The sequence below is a fragment of the Gekko japonicus genome, unplaced genomic scaffold (genome assembly GCF_001447785.1).
Source record: "Gekko japonicus isolate JY-2015 unplaced genomic scaffold, Gekko_japonicus_V1.1 scaffold102, whole genome shotgun sequence".
NCBI classification, from domain to species: Eukaryota; Metazoa; Chordata; class Lepidosauria; order Squamata; family Gekkonidae; genus Gekko; species Gekko japonicus.
Genome location: NW_015172006.1, coordinates 1,386,292 through 1,410,596, shown reverse-complemented (window position 1 = coordinate 1,410,596; position 24,305 = coordinate 1,386,292). Strand labels below are relative to the sequence as shown.

Here is a 24,305-nt window from a genome sequence, read left to right as displayed (position 1 = left end):
TGACACTGTCTAACCATCTCATCCTTTGCCGTCCCCGTCTTCTTTGACCTTCAATCTTTCCCAGCATCAGGGTCTTCTCCAGTGAGTGCTCCCTTCTCATTTGGTGGCCAAAGTATTTGAGCTTCAGTTTCATTATCTGGCCTTCCAGGGAACAGTCAGGGTTGATTTCTTTTAGGATTGACTGATTTGATCTTCTTGCAGTCCAAGGGACTCTCAAGAGTCTTCTCCAGCACCATAGTTCAAAAGAATCTATTCTTCGGCGCTCGGCCTTCCTTATAGTCCAACTCTCGCAGCCATACATGACTACTGGGAATACCATTGCTTTGACCATGCGGACTTTTGTTGGCAGGGTGATGTCTCTACTTTTTATCATGCTGTTTAGGTTCGCCATCGCTTTCCTCCCAAGGAGCAGGCGTCTTTTAATTTCATGGCTGCAGTCACAGTCTGCGGTGATCTGGGATCCCAGGAACGTGAAGTCTGTCACTACTTCCCCGGCTTCCCCTTCTATTTGCCAAGGAGTGATGGGGCCGGATGCCATGATCTTAGTTTTTTTGATGTTGAGCTTCAAGCCCACCTTTGCGCTCTCCTCTTTTACCCTGAGCAAGAGGCTCTTTAGGTCCTCTTCACTTTCAGCCATTAGAGTGGTATCATCTGCATATCTGAGGTTGTTGATCTTTTCCCCAGCAATCTTAATTCCCGCTTGTGATTCATCCAGGCCAGCATTTCGCATGATGTACTCTGCATATATATTAAATAAGCAAGGTGACAATATACATCCTTGTTGTACTCCTTTTCCTATGCTGAACCAATCAGTTGTTCCATATCCGGTTCTAACTGTTGCTTCTTGGCCCTTATACAGGTTTCTCAAGAGACATGTGAGGTGGTCTGGTACTCCCATCTCTTTAAGGACCTGCCATAGTTTGTTGTGATCCACACAGTCAAAAGCTTTAGCATAGTCAATGAAGCAGAAGTAGATATTTTTCTGGTACTCTCTTGCTTTCTCCATAATCCAGCAAATGTTGGCAATTTGATCTCTAGTTCCTCTACCTCTTCGAAACCCATACTTGTAATTTGTCTGTGGATGTAAGATGACCCCTTCTTTTTCCTGATGGCGCATTTGGAGGGGAAAAACAACGAGCCTTCCTTTTGGGTCTTCCTTTTTTGTTTCATTTGGCATTCCCTCAGTGAACCTTCCTTCCTGACCAGTGTTTTAAATCCTGCTTTTATGTCTTCGTCTGTATTTTAACTACGCTTTAAATTTGTTCCAATTATTTGTTTAAATAATGTTTTAATAGTTTTAAAATGTGAATTTTTTTTGTCATGTCTCTTTTAAATTGTTAGTAAACAAATAAGCGGAGCTGCGGTGGCTCAAGTGGTTAAGACGCTGAACTGCAGGCTGTGGAAGGTCGGTAGTTCAGCAGTTCGAGACCCGAGTGCTGCGTGACAGAGTGAGCTCCCGTCTCTAGTTCCAGCTCCTGCCAACCTAGCAGTTCGAAAGCAAGAAATTGCAATGGTCCCACTTCGGTGGGAAGGTAACAGCGTTCCGTGCGCCTCGGCATTTAGTCATGCCGGCCACATGACCACGGAAACGTCTTCGGACAGCGCTGGCTCTTCGGCTTTGAAACGGAGATGAGCACCGCAACCCTAGAGTCGGATTCGACTGGCTTTCGAGCAAGGGGACCTTTACCTTTAAACAAACAAGCACTGTATAAATAATGCAGACCATAGAGTGCACAAAGGTCATGCAAAGGAAAATTATATTGTAACAAAAGCCAAAACTAATAACAATAACAACTAATAACAATAACAAGGGACCACATATATCAGTAAAGCAAGATTACATCATAAGATGTGCAAATGTGACACCTCCGCGCTGGATCCGTTCCAGTGTAGTGATGAAGTCTCCGGGTTTTGATCTTCGTTTCGAGGGTTCGTCTTCAAGGGGTTCAAACTACTTCATAAAGTACTGATAATGTATAGAAGATTTCAATCATGTATATGTAGGAAAAATCCTTCACACACTTTGGTGGCCCTTGTGAGAGCAGGAAGGTGGGATATACATCTTGTAAATAAATTAATACAGTTGTTGCTTCATTGGTTTGAGTCACTATAAGCCTCATATGTAGGAGGAGGTGCTGTAGTTAGGTGGGGATGGAGATTTCCCAGAAATGTAATTGATTTCCAGACTACAGAGATCAATTCTCCTGGGGGAAAACGCTGCTTTGGAGGGTGGACTCTGTGGTATCCAAGCCCCATGCTCCTTGGGCCCCACCCCCCAGTGTACAGGAGTTTCCCAACCTCAGAGTTGATAAACCTAGCTGTAGTTTAATGGTAGAGCACATTCTTGAAAAGCAGATGATCTCTGGGTGAATCACTGGTATGGCCAATCCACGGTTCTCAGCAGCTATTGGGGGAAAACCTTCCTGGTGCCTGTATTCCTGGAGAGCTGCTGCCAGTGTAATATTTCTGGGTCCACAGATAAAGGAATGAGGAGGCATTTGAATATGGAATGGTTTGAAACAACTTTAATACGAAGAGCGACTAATACATCTTGTACAAAGCTGTCTTTAAGCCCTGTTGTAGAACAGCCTAAGGTAGGGTTGCCAGCCCCCAGGTGGGAGTGGGGGATCCCCCATTTTTTTTAAAAAAAAATAAAATTTATTATCAGGATATAACAACATGTCCAATATTAAAGCATTTCATCATTCACAATATACCCTTTTTCCCCTTCACCCTCCCTCCCCTTCTTCAGGCTTCCCGCAGTGCTCCCACCCCCACCAAATCCTCCTTCTTCTTATCCATCACTTCATCTAAAACAAAACTTAATAGGTAACATTTTCTTTAACTACCCTCATCATATATTCAACTTTATAGGTAACAATTTCTTAAGCTACAATCATCATCTATTCAACTATTTCCGAGTTCTATTCTTAATAATTATCAAAGCAAAATAGATTATTCTTAACATCCCAATGTTTCTCTAAGTATTCTTTAAAGTCCATCTTCTTTATTGTTGAGTTTTCTTGTCAATTTGTCCATTTCTACCATAAAAAGCAACTTTCTTATCCATTCCCAAATCTCATTTTTGTGGGCTCCTGCTTGCCACCGGCCAGCTGGCCGGCAGGGGGAAGCCCCAAATTCCACGATCCGGCGTGCCATTCCCAGCATGATGACATCACACGGAAGTGATGTCGCGCGGCAGTGCTCTGCTATTTTGGGCAGAACTCTATGGTAACCACAGAGTTTGCCCAAAATACTGTTGCTGTGTGACGTCCCCAGCGTGATGATGTCACTTCCATGTGATGTCATCGCGTTGGAGACATCACACGTGGCAACATTGCCCCACCTCCTCCCCTACTCCCAGAAAGCTCCCTCCCACCCCTCACTGGCAAGAGCACAGGACCTAGCAACCCTAGCCTAAGGTCATGTGATCTTAGGGCAAGGCCACAAATGACCAATTCTGTAACACTGTAAAATGTAACGGAATGTCTCTACATTGTAAATCCTATCATAACAGTGCTCAGAGTCTGATTTGATATAAGACTGCTTTGTATATTAAAGTGCCCATACAGGAATAAGACAGTATTAGAGGAGGTGCAGCCCGATCCATCAACAGACTTCAGCCCTCACAAACAGGTAGACAACATTCCATTTGAACTTTTGATGAAAGGTGAAATACCATTTGTCACTATTAATCTTCATATCCACTCCAGGCATACCTTGAGTAAGAAATGTAAGTCCTGTTTGTGCTAAAGAAAACACAGCTGGTCTCCGATGACTGCCACCGGTCCGAGGCTATGAAAGCCAAGCACTATTATTTTTTAGTCGATTGGTTTCTGTCTAGAAATATCACTGTGGAAAATTTCCATTTCCTTACCAATTATGTCATTAGGAGAAGAATGCTGCACGGCTTTACAATCAAAATGCTGTCCCTCTCTCTTTTCCTCGCAACTGCAGCTTTGTTGGCAAGAACTGTGCTGGTCTTGATTATTTTCCTGGAGCTTTTGGAGACGGGCAGTCTCCAGATCCAAAGAAAACATGTTCTGGGGAATCAACGATCATTGGGAAATTAACCATATGGATCTTAAGTGCTGAGTCAAGGGGCAGTTACCATGATAGCCTGATGTGGTAGTCCCCTCCCTACAAGTGGTAGGTCCATTTGTTTAGCCTCAGAGGCTACCCAGTGTCCACCCATATCCACCCTATTGCCTGTGGAAGTCTGATGTAATTCGAAACAGGATGAGGAATGCTACTCAGGTGGGAAGGAGAGGTGCAGTTTTGCTTTCTGGTGATACGAGGGGACTGGGCCAATTGGAGGGGCAACCAGGAGGGCAATTTGGTGTGAGCCTGACGTTGAATCTGTTGGCACTTGTTGAGTTTCACGACTGTTCATAATGTGCCATAATTTTTTTTTGTTATGGCTAGGGAACTCAAAAGCTGGAAGCGGCCTTGGACCTCTCTGGTCTTCTAATGAGAGGGCCTGCTTAGGGGGAGTATTCAGACAGGCACAGATAGCAAAACTCCCTTTTGCATCGTTAGTTTTCAGTTTTTTGAGTGGAACGTATGAAGTTGCCTTATACCCCGTCAGACCACTGGTTCACCTAGCTCGCTATTTAGTTTGCTCTGACTGGCAGCATCTGGTTTTGCCAGCAGCCTGGAGCAAAGGCATCCTTTCTTTTTGATATAGGTTTAACGGGATGCTGTTTACTAGGTGATATAATTTACCTCCATGCCATGAAAAGCTTCCCCTGCCTGTTTCCATACATTCAGCCTCTGTTAAAGGGACAGGGCATTTGGTCTACAGGTTGTTGGCAACCCTAGTGGCAGGGTCTTAAGTGGGGGGAAAAAAATCCCCAATACATGAAGCCCTTCCAGTGGAGATGCCAGAGACTGGATGAAGAAAAAGAAGAAGAAGAGAAGAACAGATGGGATTTATCCCCTGCCCTTCACTCAGAGTCTCAAAGTGGCTTACAAACTCCTTTCCCTTCCCCTCCCCATAACAGACACCCTGTGAGGTCGGTGGGGCTGAGAGAGCTCTGAGAGAACTGCTCTTGAGAGAACAGCTCTGAGAGAACTTGTGACTGATCCAAGGTCACTCCAGCAGCTGCATGTGGAGGACCAGGGAATCAAACCCATTTCTCCCAGATTAGAGTCCACGCACTTAACCACTACACCAAAGTGGCTCACCCACTATACCAAACTGGCTCACTGAGATCTAGAATTTATGTCACACAAATCACCTGCCCCGCCACTGAGCCATAGTTCCTTCCTCAGAAAAATCAGTGTATGCTGAGCTGTATATGTTCCACATTCCTACAGAAGCATGGAATTCAATGCCAGGCGCAGAATTCTGGATGCTAATAATTTTTTATCTTTGATCTTGCTCATGTTTAATTCTTTGATTTTGCTCATCTTTAATTTGTCTTTATTTTTCATCCTTCATTTTGCAAGTAGCTAGCTGTGGTGGCTCAAGTGGTTAAGACGCTGAACTGCAGGCTGTGGAAGGTTGGTAGTTCCGCAGTTCGAGACCCGAGTGCCGCATGACGGGGTGAGCTCCCGTCTCTAGTTCCAGCTCCTGCCAACCTAGCAGTTCGAAAGCAAGAAATTGCAAGTAGATAAATAGGTACCACTTCGGTGGGAAGGTAACAGCGTTCTGTGCGCCTTGGTGTTTAGTCATGCCAGCCACATGACCACAGAAATGTCTTCAGACAGCGCTGGCTCTTCGGCTTTGAAATGGAGATGAGCACCGCAACCCTAGAGTCGGATTCTACTGGCTTTCGAGCAAGGGAACCTTTACCTTTTAGCCCTCATTAGTCACAACTGGGGAAACAGTCTTTATAAGCGTGTGAATATCTCAGAAGTATTGTTTAAGTGAAGTGGAGGTTGGTAATGTGGTAGGATTTCAGTAACTGGCTTACTCTACATCGTGCCTAACACAATAAAATAAGCATATATCCACAATTTGTGTGTTTATAGAGGACATGGGATCACAGTTTTTGACACACACCCCCCCCAATAAGATGTGCACAGATGGATAACTGGAAATTGCTAGGCCAAAATGAGAGCCATTATAGTCTAATTTACTTATTCAATCTATGTATGTATAGCCTAATTTATTCATTCAATATATGCAGGGCTTTTTTTTGTAGAAAAAGCCCAGCAGGAACTCATTAGCATAATAGGCCACACCCAACAGCCAAAACCCATTAGCATATCAGGCCACACCCCATGCCTTCCCTTGGCTTGCTCGGGGAAGCTGTCCCTTGGAGGGGAGGGGAGGCAGTTTAAACTGCCTTCCCTTGGCTTGCCTGGGTGCCCCACGGCTGCGGGGAGCCCGGCCAAGCCCCCCTTTGAAGGGAAGGGAAGACAGTTTAAAGGCTTGCCCGGGTATCCCTCCTTGGACAGGCCGGGGAAGGCAAGGGGAGGCATTTAAATGCCTCCCTGATTCTTCCAGGGGCCCCCCTGGCCCGCCTGCCTCGGAGTCACTGGGGGGGGGGTCGCTCTCCAGGCCTTCCCTCTGTAGCTACACATGCACAGAGGTTTTGGCTGTAGTGGGCGTGGCCAACTCTGGAGCCAGCCGGAACTCTGTTCCTGTGCGTTCCTGCCCAAAAATAGCCCTGAATATATGTATGCACTTCTTTCTGCTATTGCACCCACGGTGGTTTACCTAGGACTGCCAAGCTCCAGGTGAGGGCTGGAGAGCTTCCGGAAATACGACTGATCTCCAGACCACAAAGACCAGTTCTCCTGGAGAAAATGGCCCTTTGGAGGGTAGACTCTATGGCATCACTTCCCTACAGCACGCCCTTCCCTCTCCAACTCCTGTCCTCTCCAGGCTCTATGCCCAAATCTGCAAGAATTTCCCAACCTAGAGTTGGCAACTTTAGGTTTACAGCTCAAAAAAGTGCCCAGAATATAGTACACCCAAACACAACAGGGGAAGGAGACAGGAAGGGAAGAGGAAAGCAAGCACACTTGGGTACAAACTCTTAATTCATACAACTGTTCCATAATAACCAGACGGGTTGGTCACTGGAAGAGACCGTTCGGGTAAGTGAAGATCTGAATGGCACATGGTCCCACGGATAGGCTGATGGGAAAAGCCATACTGAGAGCAAGTCTGGTGTAGTGGTTAAGTGCACGGACACTAATCTGGGAGAACCGGGTTTGATTCCCCACTCCTCCACTTGCACCTGGGTGGATGGCCTTGGGCAAGCCATAGTTCTGGTAAGAGCTGTCCTTGAAAAAGAGCAGTTTCTGTCAGAGCTCTCTCAGCCCCACCTACCACACAGGGTGTCTGTTGTGGGGAGGGGAAGGGAAAGTTGTTTGTAAGCTGCTTTGAGACACCTTTGGGTAGTGAAGGGCAGGATATAAATCCAATCTCTTCTTCTACTGTCAGGCTTGTCTCTCTAATGCAGTCAGGTGGAGCCAAATGGCAATCGGGGAGAGCCACATGCCTTGAGCTCTTTGGAGGATGGGCGGTGAGTAGAATGGTGCTAAATAGATGGAAAGAGAAGTGCAGAGTGTTTCCCAGTGTAAATACTGGTGTCCTCTTCTCCTCCTCCCTGCAACTTGGTCTTGTTTGCGTTCTGAGCTTTCTCAAATGATTGCCCACAGCACCATCCATTATTTTATTTATGAAAAGAATATAATCCCAGGTGACGGTTTACCAGAATACTCAAAACAACAGTGGCCTTATTAAAAACCCAGTTCCAAAGCCCAAGCCCTGACTGAATAAGCTATAGGGATTCCATATGATATATCTGAGATTGGGGGACAGAGGAGGGAAATTCAGTGTGTGTTCTGGTAATGTAAAAAATCCATTTTATAGTGTTGTGAGAGCAGCACAAACTGAGGCATTTCTGTCCTAAACTAGGAACTGTTTTAAAAACTGTCTGGAAGATACAGGGCAAAGATTAGACTGGTGGAATTAAAACAACAAAACGCTTATAGTATTCTAGTGTATCTTTTTGCGCTCTCTCCTCCTGTGCCCTTTATATGAAAAATGGCAGCTACCTCTGCCTAAAAACAGTGTGTGTATTGCTGAATAAGGAGCTGCGGTGGCTCAAGTGGTTAAGACGCTGAACTGCAGGCTGTGGAAGGTCAGTAGTTCAGCAGTTCAAGACCCGGGTTGCCGCATGACAAATCCCCCCACCGGAGCGACCAGGGGACCTAGCAACCAATGTTCCCTCTAAGCTGTGGAAACTTGTGAGCAAAAATTCTACATTGTGCGCTACTGGCATTAAAGTTGTGAGCAGGTGATTTGGCTGCTGTGTATATCGCTGTCTTGTAAGATTCAAAAGGGCTGCACCAGGTACTAACAGATAAAAAATAAGGCCAGGGCCAATGGTGTAAGTAAAGTGTTTTACCAACGGATTTCTTTAGGGGAATCTGTAATATATAATATGCAAATACATTACTGAGTTTTTCATAAATAGCAATGGTTATTTAGTTAAAATTATGTAAATAAATAAAACATTGTGTTAATATATTACAATTTGTACTGTAAAATATCAACCATGTACAAAATTTCTAGAGCTTATTCTGTCCTTATGATTGCATGAAGGAAAATGAGGGAGAGAGACGAACTCCCTGTAAAGAAAGATAAGATACAATGTCCAGCACCCAACAGATTTTGACTCAATTTTTTAAAAATCTTTCTTCTACCTAAATGAATGTTACAAACCTGTTAGTCTTGCAACCAGAGTGGAAGGACCGTAGTATCAGTGTTCAGTTGATGCAATATCTCTTTATTTTACATAAACTGATGCTATTCCAGAGACAAATTTAACCTATAAGGTGTCAGGATCTGGAGTCTAACAATCTAATAGCAGCCTTTCATTTTGGCAAGTTAATTTTTGCACAGCCCAAAATACGGAGGGACCATGATTGTTTTCAATAAAGTGTTTAGCCAGTGGGGCACTCGTTCTTTTCAATTTAATATTACTTTTGTGTTCCACTATACAAGTTCTTAGGTTCTTTATTGTTTTTCCAACATCAATTTTTGTACAGGGGCATTGGATGATATATATAACCTGTGTAGAGTTACATGTTGTAAAAGCCCTTGGTATATATATTTTTCTTATCTAAAGAGTTGGTTTCATATTGCATGTTAATTTAGAACAGTTATAATTTCCGTGGGCACAATGTCCCCGGAGAGGTTTAGTGCCCAGTAAAACTCTTTGATGACTAACATATTTATGAGTGTTACTATGGACTAGATGTTCCCTCAGATTCTGAGTTCTCCAGTAAAATAAATGAATATTCTCTAGCAAATACCAGTTTTTACAAACAATCTTCTTTAAACTCAGACTTATGTTATTATAAGAAAAACTAGATATAATCCTGTCACAATCAGTTTTTCCCTTGTTCATGAGTAATTTCTTTTTGATACCAAGGCTTTTAAATAAGCAGACATAAGGAACCAACAGCACTCAACAGTATATATACACATACAAATACAGTGTTAAATTCGACTCATACTTGTGTACATTTAATTATCTAAGTACAAAACATTCTGTAATGAAAAACAACAAGCTCTGTCAGAGCAATACAAACTATAGAACAAGGGAGAGTAAAGAAATGTCCAGTGAAATTTTCCAGAACTGTGTAAACAGATCACAAGGTCCTGGATGTATTACGTCCCTCGTTGCGTCCTAAAAGACCATAAGATCAATAAGATACAGTCAATATGTAGAATCACATCAATAAATGTATATCTTACTGGCAAATATATCATCTTACCATCTCTCTCCACAAGTACAAAAAGAGGGACAGAAATTGCTGTTGTTTTTCATTATAGAATGTTTTGTACTTAGGTAATTAAATGTACACATGTATGAGTTGAACTTAAGTGTATTTGTATGTGTATATATACTTTTAAATAAGCAGACCAGTATGCAATTTGGGTAGCCCCTGTTAGCTACATTGTGCTCAAGAATGGAAGCCAGTTTAGTGTAGTGATTAAGTGCACGGACTCTAATCTGGGAGAACTGGGTTTGATTCCCCACTCCTCCGGTAGCAACTGCTGGATGACCTTGGGCAAGCCGTAGTTCTGGCACAGCTGTTCCTGAAAAAGAGCAGTTTCTGTTGGAGCTCTCTCAGCCCCACCTACCTCACAGGGTGTCTATTGTGGGGAGGGGAAGGGAGAGGAGTTTGTAAGCCATTCTGAGACTCCCTCGGGTAGCGAAGGGTGGGGTATAAATCCAATCTCCTATTCTTCTTCTTCTTCTTCCCTTTTGAAGTTGTAGACATTTGAGCAATTTCTTCCACGCTGTAAGAACTGGCTGAATGGTAAACTATTCTTCATATGTTTGGGGTGGTGACTGTCATATCTCAAAAGGGAGATTTTATCTGTTGGTTTTTTTAAATAAAGATTCGTATACAGTTATGAGGCTGACATCTAAAAATATTTTTTTTGTTATTCAAATGGAGGCCAAATTTAATATTTTCATCCTTTATATCCAGCCAATTTTGAAATTCTAACAAACCTCTATGGTCACCTTTCCCTAATAAAAATACACTGTCTAGAGATCGTCAGCACTTAATGATACAACTATGGAAAGGGTTATTAGCAGAATAAATAAACCTAAATTGCCCATATATAAGTTGGCAGCTTCTGAGGCCATTGAGGGTCCTATTGCAATGCCTTTAATATGCAAATATAATATATCATTAAATGGAAAGAATTGTTTGTGAGCACTGTTTCAGCTAGAGATAACAAGAAATGAGTTGGGGAATTCCTATTATTTCTCCTGTATAAGATTTCTTCTACAATAAATAACACTTCCCCTGGGGGTATGCTGGTTTCAAATGATACAATAGCTAGCGTAACCAAAAGATTTTCTGTACTTATATGAGATGTACCCTCCAATTTGTTAATGAAATTAGTAGTGTCTCCTCTTGGAAGTTATGAGGCAACTCAATAATCCATACGTTGGCCCCGGTCACACAGGCCGGATATCGCAGGGGGGGAGGCGTGGCTGTTTGCCCCGCAGGGAAATAACGTGTGACTGCGCGATCAGGCATCCCCTCGTGGTCCCGTCGAGGTCCCGTGGGTAGGGGGGAGGTGCCGATCACACGATGCACCAAAGAAGCGGCGCGGCAAACGGGGTTGTGTTTTGTTTTTTTAACCTGAAGTATGCGCATGCCTCGGGTGCTTGTGCGCATCCCTGGAGACTTCAGGAGAAAAAACCCTTTTCACAATGGGGCATGGGCGGGTGCCGGATGCCACCGGAAACGCGATCAGACTCCCGCCCTTGCCCCGCAGTTTCCGGAAACTAGTACCTCCGAGGTACTAGTTTTTTGCCGCACATCTTCGGCGGGAAGCCTCGGTTGAGCCACGGGAGCTCTACGCTTCCCAGATGTGGCAGTGAGATCACGCCCGGAAAATCCGCCTGTCTTCCGTCTCTCTAGCGTGGCTAATGCTCCGTGTGACCGGGGCCATAATTGGTTTTAGCCAGAACTGATGGCAACACCTACATGGTGTCTTTTTTTCCATGTGCACCACAAAAAAGGGAACAATTACCCAACCAAAAAAGACAGGGCAAACTAAAAAGGCTGAGAACACCCCCGCCCTCACAAAAAAGTTGTATGATGCAATATATAAATGAATGTTCTGTTCTTCACGGTGTGAATTAGATATGACTGTGCTAATTATGGTTATAAGCCACTGATGAAGGCTTTGTGCTGGAATACCTGTGGCTTTCTGTTTTGTTTTATTTGGCATTGTGTGTTATCTTATTGTATGTGCACATTTGTTTCCTGTTTCTGATATGTTTACATATTGAATTGCCGGTGTTATGTTTTGTAGGGTTTTGTGTGTGTTTGCTCTCAACTCTCCCTCCGCCCAAGTCTTCTGGGGATCGTAGGCAACCCTAAGTGATTCAAATTATCTTGGCTGTAGTATAAGACCGTTCTAGCCTCACCTGGAGAATGTTTCAGACACCAAGAATCATGGTTCACTGCACTCCTGCTTGGCTCGAAAAATAACACACATTTCCCCAGAGTACCTGGTGCTATTCCCTCTTGTTCTCATAAGCATAATCTGTTTAATGCCAGGTTAGCGTCCTGCAGCATTCTTTGGCTGGTCTGATACCATAGCTTTCAGCTTAGAAGAAAGATGTAGCAAAAGCAAGCGTGTAAACATAGCCCTCCCTGTCCTATGGTCTTGGAGTGCCTGTAATTTGTTCCTGGTCTGGTGTGTGTTGTGGCTCTCGCAGCCACCAAGCATCAAAGGCCCAAGTGTGGTTTTAAAGCAGGACCAGCTGGCTGCGTAGGGGAGGCCTCAGCCTGAGGGCAATTGTGTCTTTGCTGGCAGCCAATATGAAGTTCTGGGCAGTGTGCAAAGGTTGCTGGTCTAATTCATCCATCCAGGAGAAGTCAGGAGAGGAGTGGAGAGGTGTTCCCCCCACACACACTTGGAGCTAACAAAGCAGAAAATCAATTTTGCTTTCTCTCTTTCTTTTCTTTTCTTTTCAGGGTCTGATGGGCTTCATTGGTCCAGTAGGGGAACTCGGAATAGTTGGGGAGAAGGTAAGGATGAATTGCAAGTGAACCAGCTGCGCTACCTTCTGGAAGGACAAAGTTTTGGACCGAGCGTATCAGGCAATGCATTCTCAGGACTACAATAAAATCAAAAATCCGCCACCCATGTTATTCAGGCGTTGGGGGCTCTTTTGCAAGAGGGCCTCAGTGGGCACATCTCCTCCTCTCCACACTTGTCACTGGCTGGTACTTCTGTTCTTCCTCTTTGCTCTTGCTGTTTACTTGCCCACTCTGGGCCAGAAGGAAAGGGCAGATGAGCAAATGGATGGGAATAGCAAAGGAGTCTAGTACTCTGCTCAGTGGTGGGTCGCCTACCAGGTTATGGGGTCAACAGGCACCTGGCTGTATAGGCCTTGTTAAATATCTATGTTCAGGGCATTTTTTGTAGAAAAAGCCCAGCAGGATCTCATTAGCATAATAGGCCACACCCAACAGCAGAAACTCATGAGCATATTAGGCCACACCCTGACAGCACAGCTCATCAGCATATATTGGCCGCACCCCCATGTTACCAGAAATATGGTCATCCAGCCACACCCACCTTTTGATTCTTATTCTGTTTATCTTGTTTGTTGTCAAAACCCAGAGCTTTTTTTGTAGCAGGAACTTCTTTGCATGTTAGGCCACACATCCCTAATGTAGCCAATCCTAATGAGTTTCTGCTGTTGGGTATGGCCTATTATGCTAATGAGTTCCTGCTGGGTGTGGCCAACTCGGGAGCCAGCCGGAACTCTGTTCCTGTGCGTTCCTGCCCCAAAATAGCCCTGTCTATGTTGTGTAATAGGTTATGTGAAGTTAAGTATATTGGCAGTCATTTAATTAATTTACATAATTTCCTCTACTATTGCCAGTCATTGGGTGGGGACGTTGTGGTAACCAAAGGGTTAGTCTTCTGCTCTGCAGGAGAGATACCTGGCTGTTGGAGGTGAGATCAAAGCATTATTAAACTTGCTTCCTACTGATAGGCTTTGTCTAGTCTTTTCTCTTGAAAGTTATTCACAGCTTACAGTAGATGCTGGAGGAGGTATACAGGGAACTGGAGAGCCACTGTGCTGTTGACACCTGGAAAGTGGTGCATGGCTTATTTTTCAGCTTTCTGAGGTTTTACCAGGCATTGCTCATTCAGTTTGAAGCCTGATGTTACATTAACAGGAACTAAAAATGTGTGTGTGTGTTGCTTCTAAAAAAAGCTGAGAGGATGTTAAATTCTTCACTCAGTTTCCACAGGGTAGGTTTTAAAGTGAAGAAGAAGAGAAGAGATTGGATTTATAACCCGCCCTTCACTACCCACAGGTGTCTCACAGAGCGGCTTACAAACTCCTTTCCCTTCCCCTCCCCACAACAGACACCCTGTGAGCAATGTTCCCTCTAAGCTGTGGAGCCTTGTGAGCAAAGCTTCTTACTTTGTGAGCTACTGGCATCAAAGTTGTGAGCAAGCCATTTGGCTGCTGCATAAATTTGTTTGCAAATGGAGCCCTCCTTCCTGAGCAAAGACAAAAATGTGTGAGCTGGAGGCTAAAAAACTGTGAGCTAGTTCACACTAACTCAGTTTAGAGGGAACACTGCCTGTGAGGTAGGTGGGGCTGAGAGAGCTCTTGACAGAAACTGCTCTTTTTCAAGGACAGCTCTTATCAGAACTACGGCTTGCCCAAGGTCATCCAGCCAGGTGCAAGTGGAGGAGTGGGGAATCAAACCCGGTTCTCCCAGATTAGAGTCTGTGCACTTAACCACTATACCAAACTAGCTCTCTGTCCCTCTAAATTGCATGTTATGTCAGGGTCCATAATTGGCCTCCCAAGTTTTGCTTTAACCCTAAAAGGCCCGGGCCTTGATTTGGGTGAAGAAGAGGAGCTGGCATGGTGTAGTGATTAAAAGCGGCAGACTCAGACTGGGTTTGATTCCCTACTCCTCCTCCACATGAAGCCTGCTGGGTGACCTCCTTGGGCCGGTCACCGTTCTCTCAGGAGGCTCCACCTGCCTCACCAGGTACCTGTTGTGGGGAGAGGAAGGGAAGGCGATCATAAGCCACTTTGAGACACGTGAGGCCTGCTGGGTAACCCTGGACCAGTCACAGTTCCCTCAGAACCCCCTCAGCCCCACCTGCCTCACAAGGTGCCGGTTGTGGGAAGGAGGTTATAAGCCGCTTTGACACTCCTTAAGGTCGAGGAAAGCAGGGTACAAAAAAACAACTGTCTGTCTTCTTCTGGCAGCAGCTGGAGGGGGGGGAGACAATTTCAGCTGGGAAACTGACATAGTGGGGATGGGTTAAATCCCCCTTTCCCAGAGCCGCAGGAAAGGTGCACAACAGAAAATTCAGTTACAGATCCCCATTGTAATGAGATGTTTGATCCTGATTCTGAATTTGTTAGATACTGCTGTTCCAAAAGTGGGTGCGCAAAACCCCTCTTCAGTTTAAATGTAGATATCTGTGTGCTTGCTGTGTCAGGGAAACCGATGCTTATCTTTAGCATCAGGTCCTCTCAGACAATTCACTGCTGTTCCTAAAGCTGCTGCTTTTTGTAGCGAAGGACTTTTTGCACACCTCCCTTTCCTGGAATCAGCAGGTGCCGAAGATCCCTTGTGCTTCCAAATGAGAGACAGTGGGCACGCTCCGCCCACATTATACCTTTGATTTAGATAGAGTTGCACATTTGCACAATTCCCTCTCCTCACCCTTTAAAATCAATAGGACTACAATGTGCTTAATGTTGGCTTGGATTATGCCCAGGACATGTTTATTTGCGTGGCTCTCATCTATGACCAGAATTGTTTCCTGAAACAAATGCTGGAATACAACAGGTCTGACAGTTGATGAGATCCAAGCATTGCTGTGATTGCTTTTTTAAAAAAACGTTGTGCCAAATGGTGAGAAATTCTTCCCATATATGAAGCACCCCCCTCAACTCTCTCCCCCCCCATTCTCTTTATTTATACCCTTCCTTATGCCTAGTCTAGACCCTGTGGGCAGTTCATGAGATGAAATTTATACATGGATGGAAACTGAATTAAAACAAAAATCACTCAAGCATCTCGGAATATTAAATAGCATAATTGTCCACTCTTTCGCATCTTTCAGCAGATGTGTTGCTTGTTGATAAGACAGCTCACTGTGCTTTTATGTACCGTTGCCTCCCGTAGGGAGATCGGGGCACTGTTGGACCGCCAGGACCACCAGGCGTCAAGGGGTCGATGGTAAGGAGTAAGTCTGCATTCTCTCGCTCCTTCTCTGCCTGACAAACGATAGTTCTTTCTTTCCCCACCACTTGCATGGCCCCGTCCCCCGACTGACCGTCTTCAGCTGCTCATTCTTCCTATTCCCCATGAGAAATCAAGGAGGGTGTTTGACTTGTGCCAAATGATAATGTGCTAGCACTCATGTGCCCAAGCAGGATTAAGTGTGCTGACCACTCAGTCCCTCTGTCTTCTCAAATCACTTGATCCTTGAAAGCCTGGGAAAACACTTACTCTGATTTGCCCAAGTAAGCAAGCATGACATGCTAGGGTCACGGAGGAGCGTTAACCCAAAGGAGATCATGTCTGAAGCCTAGTTCTCTCTGTGATGGTAAACCTCTTGTCTAGGCTATATCTACTGCAGGTGGTGCTCATAGGATGGAATATGTCCCCCATGAAAACTGGCATGTGAAGGTGATAGCTAGGCTAGAATCTTCTCCTGATATGCTAGTTTTCTATGTGCAGGTAATGGTTTTGGGTTTTTTTGCATGGAGGACCATTTAGTCTTGTGAGCTCCTACCTGCAATTGGAATGAGAATGAGAACTAAACAAAGCATTTCCAGGGCTTTGAAAAAATGAAAGTGGTAGTGGTACCAGTAAGAAATACCGTAGTGCTCTCGATGGAAGAAGCAACCTTCTCAACAAAACATAAGGCGTCATTTTTAGATGATCCACAGCCGATGCTTACAATGTTGGCTTCTTACACCAGGCCATAACTTGTCTTTTCCAGTGCTTTTAGCAGAAGGGGTTTCTTTCCACATTACATTTCTTGCAGGTACAAGGTTTTAGATTTTTTTTTCTTTAGACATGTAACATATGCAATGGAAAAAGCCAGCAACATTTGATTGTGAACTGCCTTATCACATGAATACAAGTATCAGGACTAGCAGCTTGCCTGTCATATTCTGCCAAATGCATGGACAATGTAACATATGCAATGGAAAAAGCCAGCAACATTTGATTGTGAACTGCCTTATCACATGAATACAAGTATCAGGACTAGCAGCTTGCCTAACCAGCAGCTTGCCTAACCAGGCCATAACTTGTCTTTTCCAATGCTTTTAGCAGAAGGGGTTTCTTTCCACATTACATTTCTTGCATGTACAAGGTTTTAGATTTTTTTCCCTTTAGACATGTAACATATGCAATGGAAAAAGCCAGCAACATTTGATTGTGAACTGCCTTATCACATGAATACAAGTATCAGGACTAGCAGCTTGCCTGTCATATTCTGCCAAATGCATGGACAGTGGCCAGCGCGTATTTGCCATTGTGTATGGATAAAGAAGCCCTAATATAAGTGATTGCGGTGAATAAGAAAACAGGTTAATTTCCCAAGTTTAAATATGTATATTTATTTATTTTGTAGGGACATCCTGGGATACCAGGAGGAGTTGGGCCCCCAGGACCTCCTGGGCCATCAGTGAGTAAATCCTAAATATCTTTCTGCTAGCGGTTGTCTTTCATAGAGTAAGGAGAAGAAGACTGGAAATGGGAATGGTTGGGTTTGAAATTCAGGAATCTCTCAGCCATTACAAGCCAAGCTCAGTTGCACTTACGAATTTCAGCTCAACTTGATCGTGTAGTGTCAGTCCTCAAATCTCCAACTTTCTCTCCTCTCCCGCTTCTCGTGTATTACATTTTGTCCCATCAAAGAAGCTTAGAACAGCGTGCATTTTCTTTTCTCCTTCATTTTATCCTCACAACAACCCTATGAGATAGGTTGGTGCGTGTGTTAAGTGCTGTCAAGTTGCTTCCAATTTATGTTGTTGTTGTTCAGTCGCACAGTCGAGTCCGACTCTTCGCGACCCCATGGACCAGATCACGTCAGGCCTTCCTGTCTTCCGCCGTCCTCTGAAGTTGGCTCAATTTCATGTTCGTTGCATCTATGACACTGTCTAACCATCTCATCCTTTGCCGTCCCCATCTTCTTTGACCTTCAGTCTTTCCCAGCATCAGGGTCTTCTCCAGTGAGTGCTCCCTTCTCATTGGGTGGCCAAAGTATTTGAGCTTCAGTTTCATTATCTGGCCTTCCAGGGAACAGTCAGGGTTGATTTCTTTTAGGAGTGACTGATTTGAGCTCCTTGCAGTCCAAGGGACTCTCAAGAGTCTTCTCCAGCACCATAGTTCAAAAGAATCTATTCTTCGGCGCTCGGCCTTCCTTATAGTCCAACTTTCACAACCATACATTACTATTGGGAATACCATTGCTTTGACCATGCGGACTTTTGTTGGCAGGGTGATGTCTCTGCTTTTTATCATGCTGTTTAGGTTCGCCAACACTTTCCTCCCAAGGAGCAGGCGTCTTTTAATTTCATGGCTGCAATCACCATCTGCAGTGATCTGGGATCCCAGGAACGTGAAGTCTGTCCAATTTATGGCAACCCTATAAATTAATGGCCTCCAAAATGTCCTATTATTAACAGCCTTGCCCAGGTCTTGCCAACTGAGGGCCATGGCTTCCTTGCTTGGGTCAATCCACCTTGTCTTGGGTGAGGCCATCTTCATTTTCTGCTGTCTTCAACTTTTCCTACTATTATTGTGACTCTTCTCTTCTCACAACATGACCAAAGTACGATAGCCTCAGTTTAGTCATTTAAGCTTCTAGGGAGAGTTCAGACATGATTTATCTAGAACCCATTTATTTGTCTTTTTGGTAGTCCACAGTATCTGTAAAACTCTTTTACAACACCACATGTCTGTTGTGGGGAGTGGAAGGGAAGGAGATTGTAAGCCGCTCTGAGACTCTGAGTGAAGGGTGGGATATAAATCTAATCTCCTCCTCCTCCTCCTCCTCCTCCTCCTCCTGCTCCTGCTCCTTCGTTTTCTTCATTGTCCAACTTTCACACCCATACATAACAATGGGGAATACAATACTGTGGCATGAAGTAACTTGATCTCGGTCGCCAGCAGCACATCCTTATGCTTACGAATCTTTTCTAGCCGCTTCATGGCTGCCCCCTCTGGTCTCAATGTGATTTCTTGGTTGAAGTCTCCCTTTTTGTTGATGATGGAGCCAAGGAATAGAAGATCTTTGACGATTTCAGTTTCTTCATCATCAACCGTCAAGTTGTGTAATTCCCCAGGTTAGGTTAGGCAGGGAAAGAATTACTGGCACAGGGCTACCCAGTGACTGTTGTGACTGAATGGTAGTTAGAACACAAGAATCTCTGGTCCTGGTCCAACACTTTAGCCTCTTTGCCATACTGGCTGTTCTGTGCTTTGTTAATATTACCAAGATGTACAGTTGTGGGGAGGAGAGAAAACAGGACACAAGAGGGCCTAAGCTGTTCCTTCCTCTGTAGTGGAGATTTCTGAGTATGTATGGAGCTTGAATTGCTAACATGAACTTCAGGAAGTGAAGCTTTTTATTCTAGCCAAACCCTCCCCACAAAACTCTGGATCTTTCCAAACTTTGCGTAACTCGGGGCCAAACTACACAAGAGATTTTGGCATGTCGGGTTTCGGGTTCCCCAGACTTGACTCCCATTCGCCCCAAGCACACAGAAGCTGGAGAAAACGTTTTTTTAAAAATCGACAGCAGCTCCAAACCGGAGGAGATAAATCTCTCTCCTCAGGCTGTTTCACCTTGAGAAAATTATGTGGGGGAGGGAGCAGGAACTCCTCCACCCCCCCATTCTGCAGTGCCAAGCCGAATCACATTTTTGCTGATTTTTAAAATGATGCTCTCTATAGCTGGTGTGAGGCTGTGGGGACAGTGAGTCAGGTCCAAGGAAACTAGGCCCTACTTGCCCAAAAATGTATCATGTGGCTTGGCTCTCAGATTAAGCATGAGCCTTTTGCCCCCCAGAATTCCCCGCAAAGGCTCAGAAAAAGATCTGGGCCGTTCTGAGCTGAGAAAGGTGGGTTTCACCCATATTGACTTTCACATCTCTCTCAATATTAGTCAAGGGCATCATATGCTCATTACCACTGGATTTAATTTGCAGGTTGTTGATTCCCATCAACAAATGGGATTCAGCTGATAAGATCAACTGTGCATCAAAGCATGGCGATGCGAAAAATGTGGCATCAAGGGAATTAGTATTACATTTCTAAAGGGAAATCTTTAAAAAATCTGCAGGATTTTGCCAGTAAGACCTTACCATTTGGTAAGCACATTGACTTCATCAACCACACTCTACCTGGCCTCAAACAAGTTGCAGGCAGCCTGGGTTATTTGTGCAGAACTAGTGGCTATGTGGGTGGTCCTAAGTGGCTGGAAAGCTTGTCCATTTCCAAATATTGACCAAGTGTGAGATCATCTAGATTTAATCTCTGAAGAACAAAGGACCTATATGCAAAGAAGTCTGTTCAGTAATCTTAATGCTGTATGGAATCCCTTTTTTAGAATATTTCAATTGCTGTTCTCATAACCCCCTCCCTTTTTTAGTAAAAAGTCACAACTGATGTCTGGCAGCCCCCGTAGGGGTTTCAAGGCAAGAGACGTTCCGAGGTGATTTGCCATTGCCTGCCTCTGTATCATGACCCTGGTATTCCTTGGAAGTCTCCCATCCAAAGACTAACCAGGGCCAAACCTGTTTAACTTCCAAGATCTGACAAGACAGTGCTATCCAGGTCAGGACCAGTGTTCCCTCTAAGCTGAGTTAGTGTGAGGTAGCTCACAGATTTTTGTCTTAGCTCAGGAAGGAGGGCTTCAGAGCAAACTAATTCATGCAGCAGCCAAATTGCTTGCTCACAACTTTAATGCCAGTAGTTCACCAAGTAGAATTTTTGCTCACAGGACTCCACAGCTTAGAGGGAGCCTTGGTCAGGACCTCACCATTAGTACCTGCCAATAGAAACAACTGGTATTTGTGTGATCAAATGAATCACCCTCAGTTTTCTTCCTCTCACTCCTTTATTTTAAAGTTTGCCCCATTTATTTTTTTCTTTCCTTTAAATCACTTCCTTGTTGGATGTTGTATACGTATTTACACACACAGGCATGCACACACCCTCAATAATTATTGCTGGTTTTTTAATATGAGAAGCATCACATTTTACTTTTATTGTGAGTTTCACCACATGAGAGATGCTAATGCACATCTGGTCTATGATTTTTAATGAATGGCAAGTATCTTGAGATGCGAATGAGACTCCCAGGCCAAGTAAGTTACTGTGATGTTCTTCTCTTCCAGGGACCTTCTGGAGTTCGTGGTTCTCAAGGCGTGCGAGGCCCAAAAGGTCGTCGGGTAAGTGGTTGCTAAACTTGTAAGGTTTCCCACTGAGAACATTTCCCAAGAAAGACTTAAGTGGGGTGTTTTGTGAAGTAAGTATAAGTACAGTATTTACTCAAATGCAGGACAAGCTTTTTCCAGGTATGCCATTAGAAAAAGAGGGGGTCATCTTAAATTTGAATACAAATTGCAGTTATGTCCAGTAATGCAAAAAAGAGGGGGTTTTGTATCATTTGGGGGGGAGTGGTCATCTTAAATGAAGGGTTGTCTTCCTTTCAAGTAAATACAGTACTAACTGGTGTATTAGGGGATTTTTCATAACAAGGCACTGATTGGCTCCACCATTGGCTTCTGAACTCCAGTCAGCGCAGGACTTGAACCGTTGGAGGAAAGTGTGGATTTCCAGTTGAGATGTGCTATATAGAGGATCGACACTGGAAAATTATAGAACAGTTAACAGCAACAGCTTGGTGGGGCGCTTTGAATCTTCATTAGAGGTCGAGATCTATACTCCCCCAACGCTCAGAGGAGAGATGGGTGCCCATCAGTGACAGACTCTTCTTTGTTGTGGGATCTCAATTATGGATCCATTTTACCATTTTCAATGCCAGTCCTTTATATAGCGCATCCTCAGTGGAAGCCTGTGCTATTTCCCAACAGTTTGGATCCTGCTCTGGTAGACACCACCATTGGTCCACAATATCGTCTCACTCCCTTCACAGAACAGCTGGGTAAAAATCCCCCATAATTCCATTTTCTTAATGGTCTTTCAGGGCCTGGTGTCTGTTCCCCAAGCACTTGTTCTTTGCTTTGTTTTTATTTCTGGTATGGTTATCAGACACACACACACACCCAATAAATGTGCTGCCTTCTTTTTTGTATCACTTTCTACTTGAGTTGGTGTATTGTTGCTAATGCTTTTAAGTGTTATAGCTTTTTATGACTGCTGGTCTTGTTTGACTTCTAGTTCAGGGTTGCCTTTTCCTTGAGTATTTGTACTGTAGATTGTATACCTTTTCTAGTTAGATAGTTGGAGATTTCCTCAGGTATTTTTATTGTGAATGCACTATGTAAGTACATTAAACAAAGTATGCAGGTAGTGAGAAGCTTCAGTAACAGGTCCAAGGTCAAATATTCACAGTCCAGGTGAAGTGGAGGGGAGCGGGTCATATCAAGCAGTTGGCCATTCTTGGTACAGGTCGTGCCCCGGGGTCCTTTGTACAAGACTCATGTTTAGGATTGCAGTGACTGAAACAGGCTCAGACCAGCTTGGCTGGATTCCTGGTGGGCAGTTCAGAATCAGCAGGATCTGATGCAGTATGATGTCATGGAAGGAGTAGATGTAAAGGATATGGAAGATCTCCATCTCACACAAAAAACGATGGGGGCGGGACTCTGCTGGGAAAACTTAGCTCCTCTGTCTGTCTGCAAATTAAAGCTGTCAAACAATGAAAGTTTTAGATTGTGTTCCTATACTACCTTGAGTTTTCAAGGTGTTGTTAAATATCAAAAGCACCATTGAGCCGGCAATGTATTTGACTTCAGTGGAGGGAAAGAATTCTAGAAGGGCTGCCCTTCCATCTGCGGTTATTCAAGGCAGGTACAATAAACCCCCCAACTCTGAAAGGCTATGCCCATGCCCTTTAAGCGAGGTTGAATCGGTAGAGCATACATTCTTCAGCTGTCCATTTTACAGGGAGGCTCGTCTTAAAATTATTACCCCATTCGTTGATAGGACACCTGGGCACATTAACGCAAACAAAGCAAGGCTTCACTGGCTCCTATCAGATAAGAATGTAGAGATTACACATTCAGTCGCTGCGTTTTGTGCATTAATTCTTAGATTGCGGGGATTGCATTTTAAAAGTTCTTAAATTCAGATTTCTATTTTTGTATATTATGACTGTTTGTTTTTTTCCTTCTCTCCCTCACACGTTATGCTTACTCTGTATGTTGGTCTTAAGACCGTAATAATAAAACTAAACTAAACTACCTTGAGTTCAATGGGAGCATTGCAAGGTGGCATACATAGGCCGGGTTTGCTAGCCGGTTTATCTGCACACTTTGGCTGTCCCTGTTGACAAGGAATCCTGCCTGCTTTTTGGTCCCTCTCCCTGTTCTTCTGTTTCGGTTATAATTTTTAGGTGCAAATTTTTACTGTCTTTATCTCTGTTTACAACTCCCCAAAGGAGGCATACATCAGTTAAAGACTGATATCAATGAAAACATGTTGCTACTGGACTCGAACCTTGTTCACACAGCTACCTACCTGAAACAGTTAAAACATGATTTTACTTAGATCTCCTTCCAGGCGCTATTAAATAATAACCTGTGTAATCCAAATATGGGTTCCTGTGTGCTCTGGTCCAGTAAAGCACACAGGCAATGTTTAGTTTAAAACAGCAGGAGCAAGCTGTGTTCAGAATAAAGAGAACGCTAGCAAAACAGCCATGCGGTTTGTCCAGATCATCATGGAGTTAGCTTGTATAGTATGCAATAAACAATTTATTTCAAGCACGCGCATTACAACTTTGACACTTTAGTGACAAGAGCATCGCACATATGGTTTTTCATCCTTATTTTAGACTCTTCACAAACATCCATTGTTCTCTTATCTACTCCTATGCTTTGCTAGCAGATGTTACTGTGGCCTTCAGAATAGCTACTACAGAACAATGGCTTCAGTTTTCCCAGCATGTTTCCCTCTACAGGTCCATATTTTATTCCCACATTCCCCCTCGTCTTCTTATGTGTCAGCAGGCCTAATGTTAGCTGCATAGGGTTGCCAAGTGAGAATTGAGCCACAGCGGGGGACTCCCGGCTTGCGGCTGGAGCGCGTGCGCCGCATTCACGTCACCCGGAAGTGACGCGGGCACGCTGGGGGCGTGGCCACGACCATCCGAGAGAAAACCATAGAGTTTCCCCTCGGATGACCGTGGCCCCGCCCCCTGTGTGCCCGGCGTGGTCGTGTCACTTCCAGGTGACGTGCACGTCGGGGTGGAGTTCCCCCCGGGGCCCGATCCGCCAGCGGTTGGGGCGTGCGGGCCCGCTTCCCCCCCGCCCGCCCGGGGGGGGACTTGGCAAGTCTATAGCTGAAGCAGCTTTAAAATTAAAATGGTGTTAGTATTGCTCATCACTTGTCTGCTGCTGCTTCTCTCTCTGGCCTCACTGACTGAGTTAGAATTCTCCTGGCTTCGGCTCTCTCCCCACTGTCTGTAGAAGTTGAACCTTAGAGTGAGAAGCGAATGTACATCTATATATCTAATAGCCAAGTTGCCCCCGGAGTGCGGATCGCTAAATCAGCGCTCCGGGGGCACTTGGGGGGGAGGGGGAGGTTTGTGCACACGT

General features: G+C 44.5%; 1 protein-coding gene across 1 annotated transcript in view; it reads left to right on the top strand.

Annotated features, from left to right (window-relative positions):
- The window catches only part of COL27A1 (collagen, type XXVII, alpha 1), a 399,797-nt gene that overhangs the window by 214,683 nt on the left and 160,809 nt on the right, over window positions 1–24,305 (top strand). Inside the window, exons 28-31 of the mRNA XM_015420171.1 lie at window positions 12,481–12,534; window positions 15,685–15,738; window positions 17,147–17,200; window positions 20,919–20,972. Coding sequence (XP_015275657.1) covers window positions 12,481–12,534; window positions 15,685–15,738; window positions 17,147–17,200; window positions 20,919–20,972 — 216 coding nt within the window. The remainder of the gene's footprint in view (window positions 1–12,480; window positions 12,535–15,684; window positions 15,739–17,146; window positions 17,201–20,918; window positions 20,973–24,305) is intronic.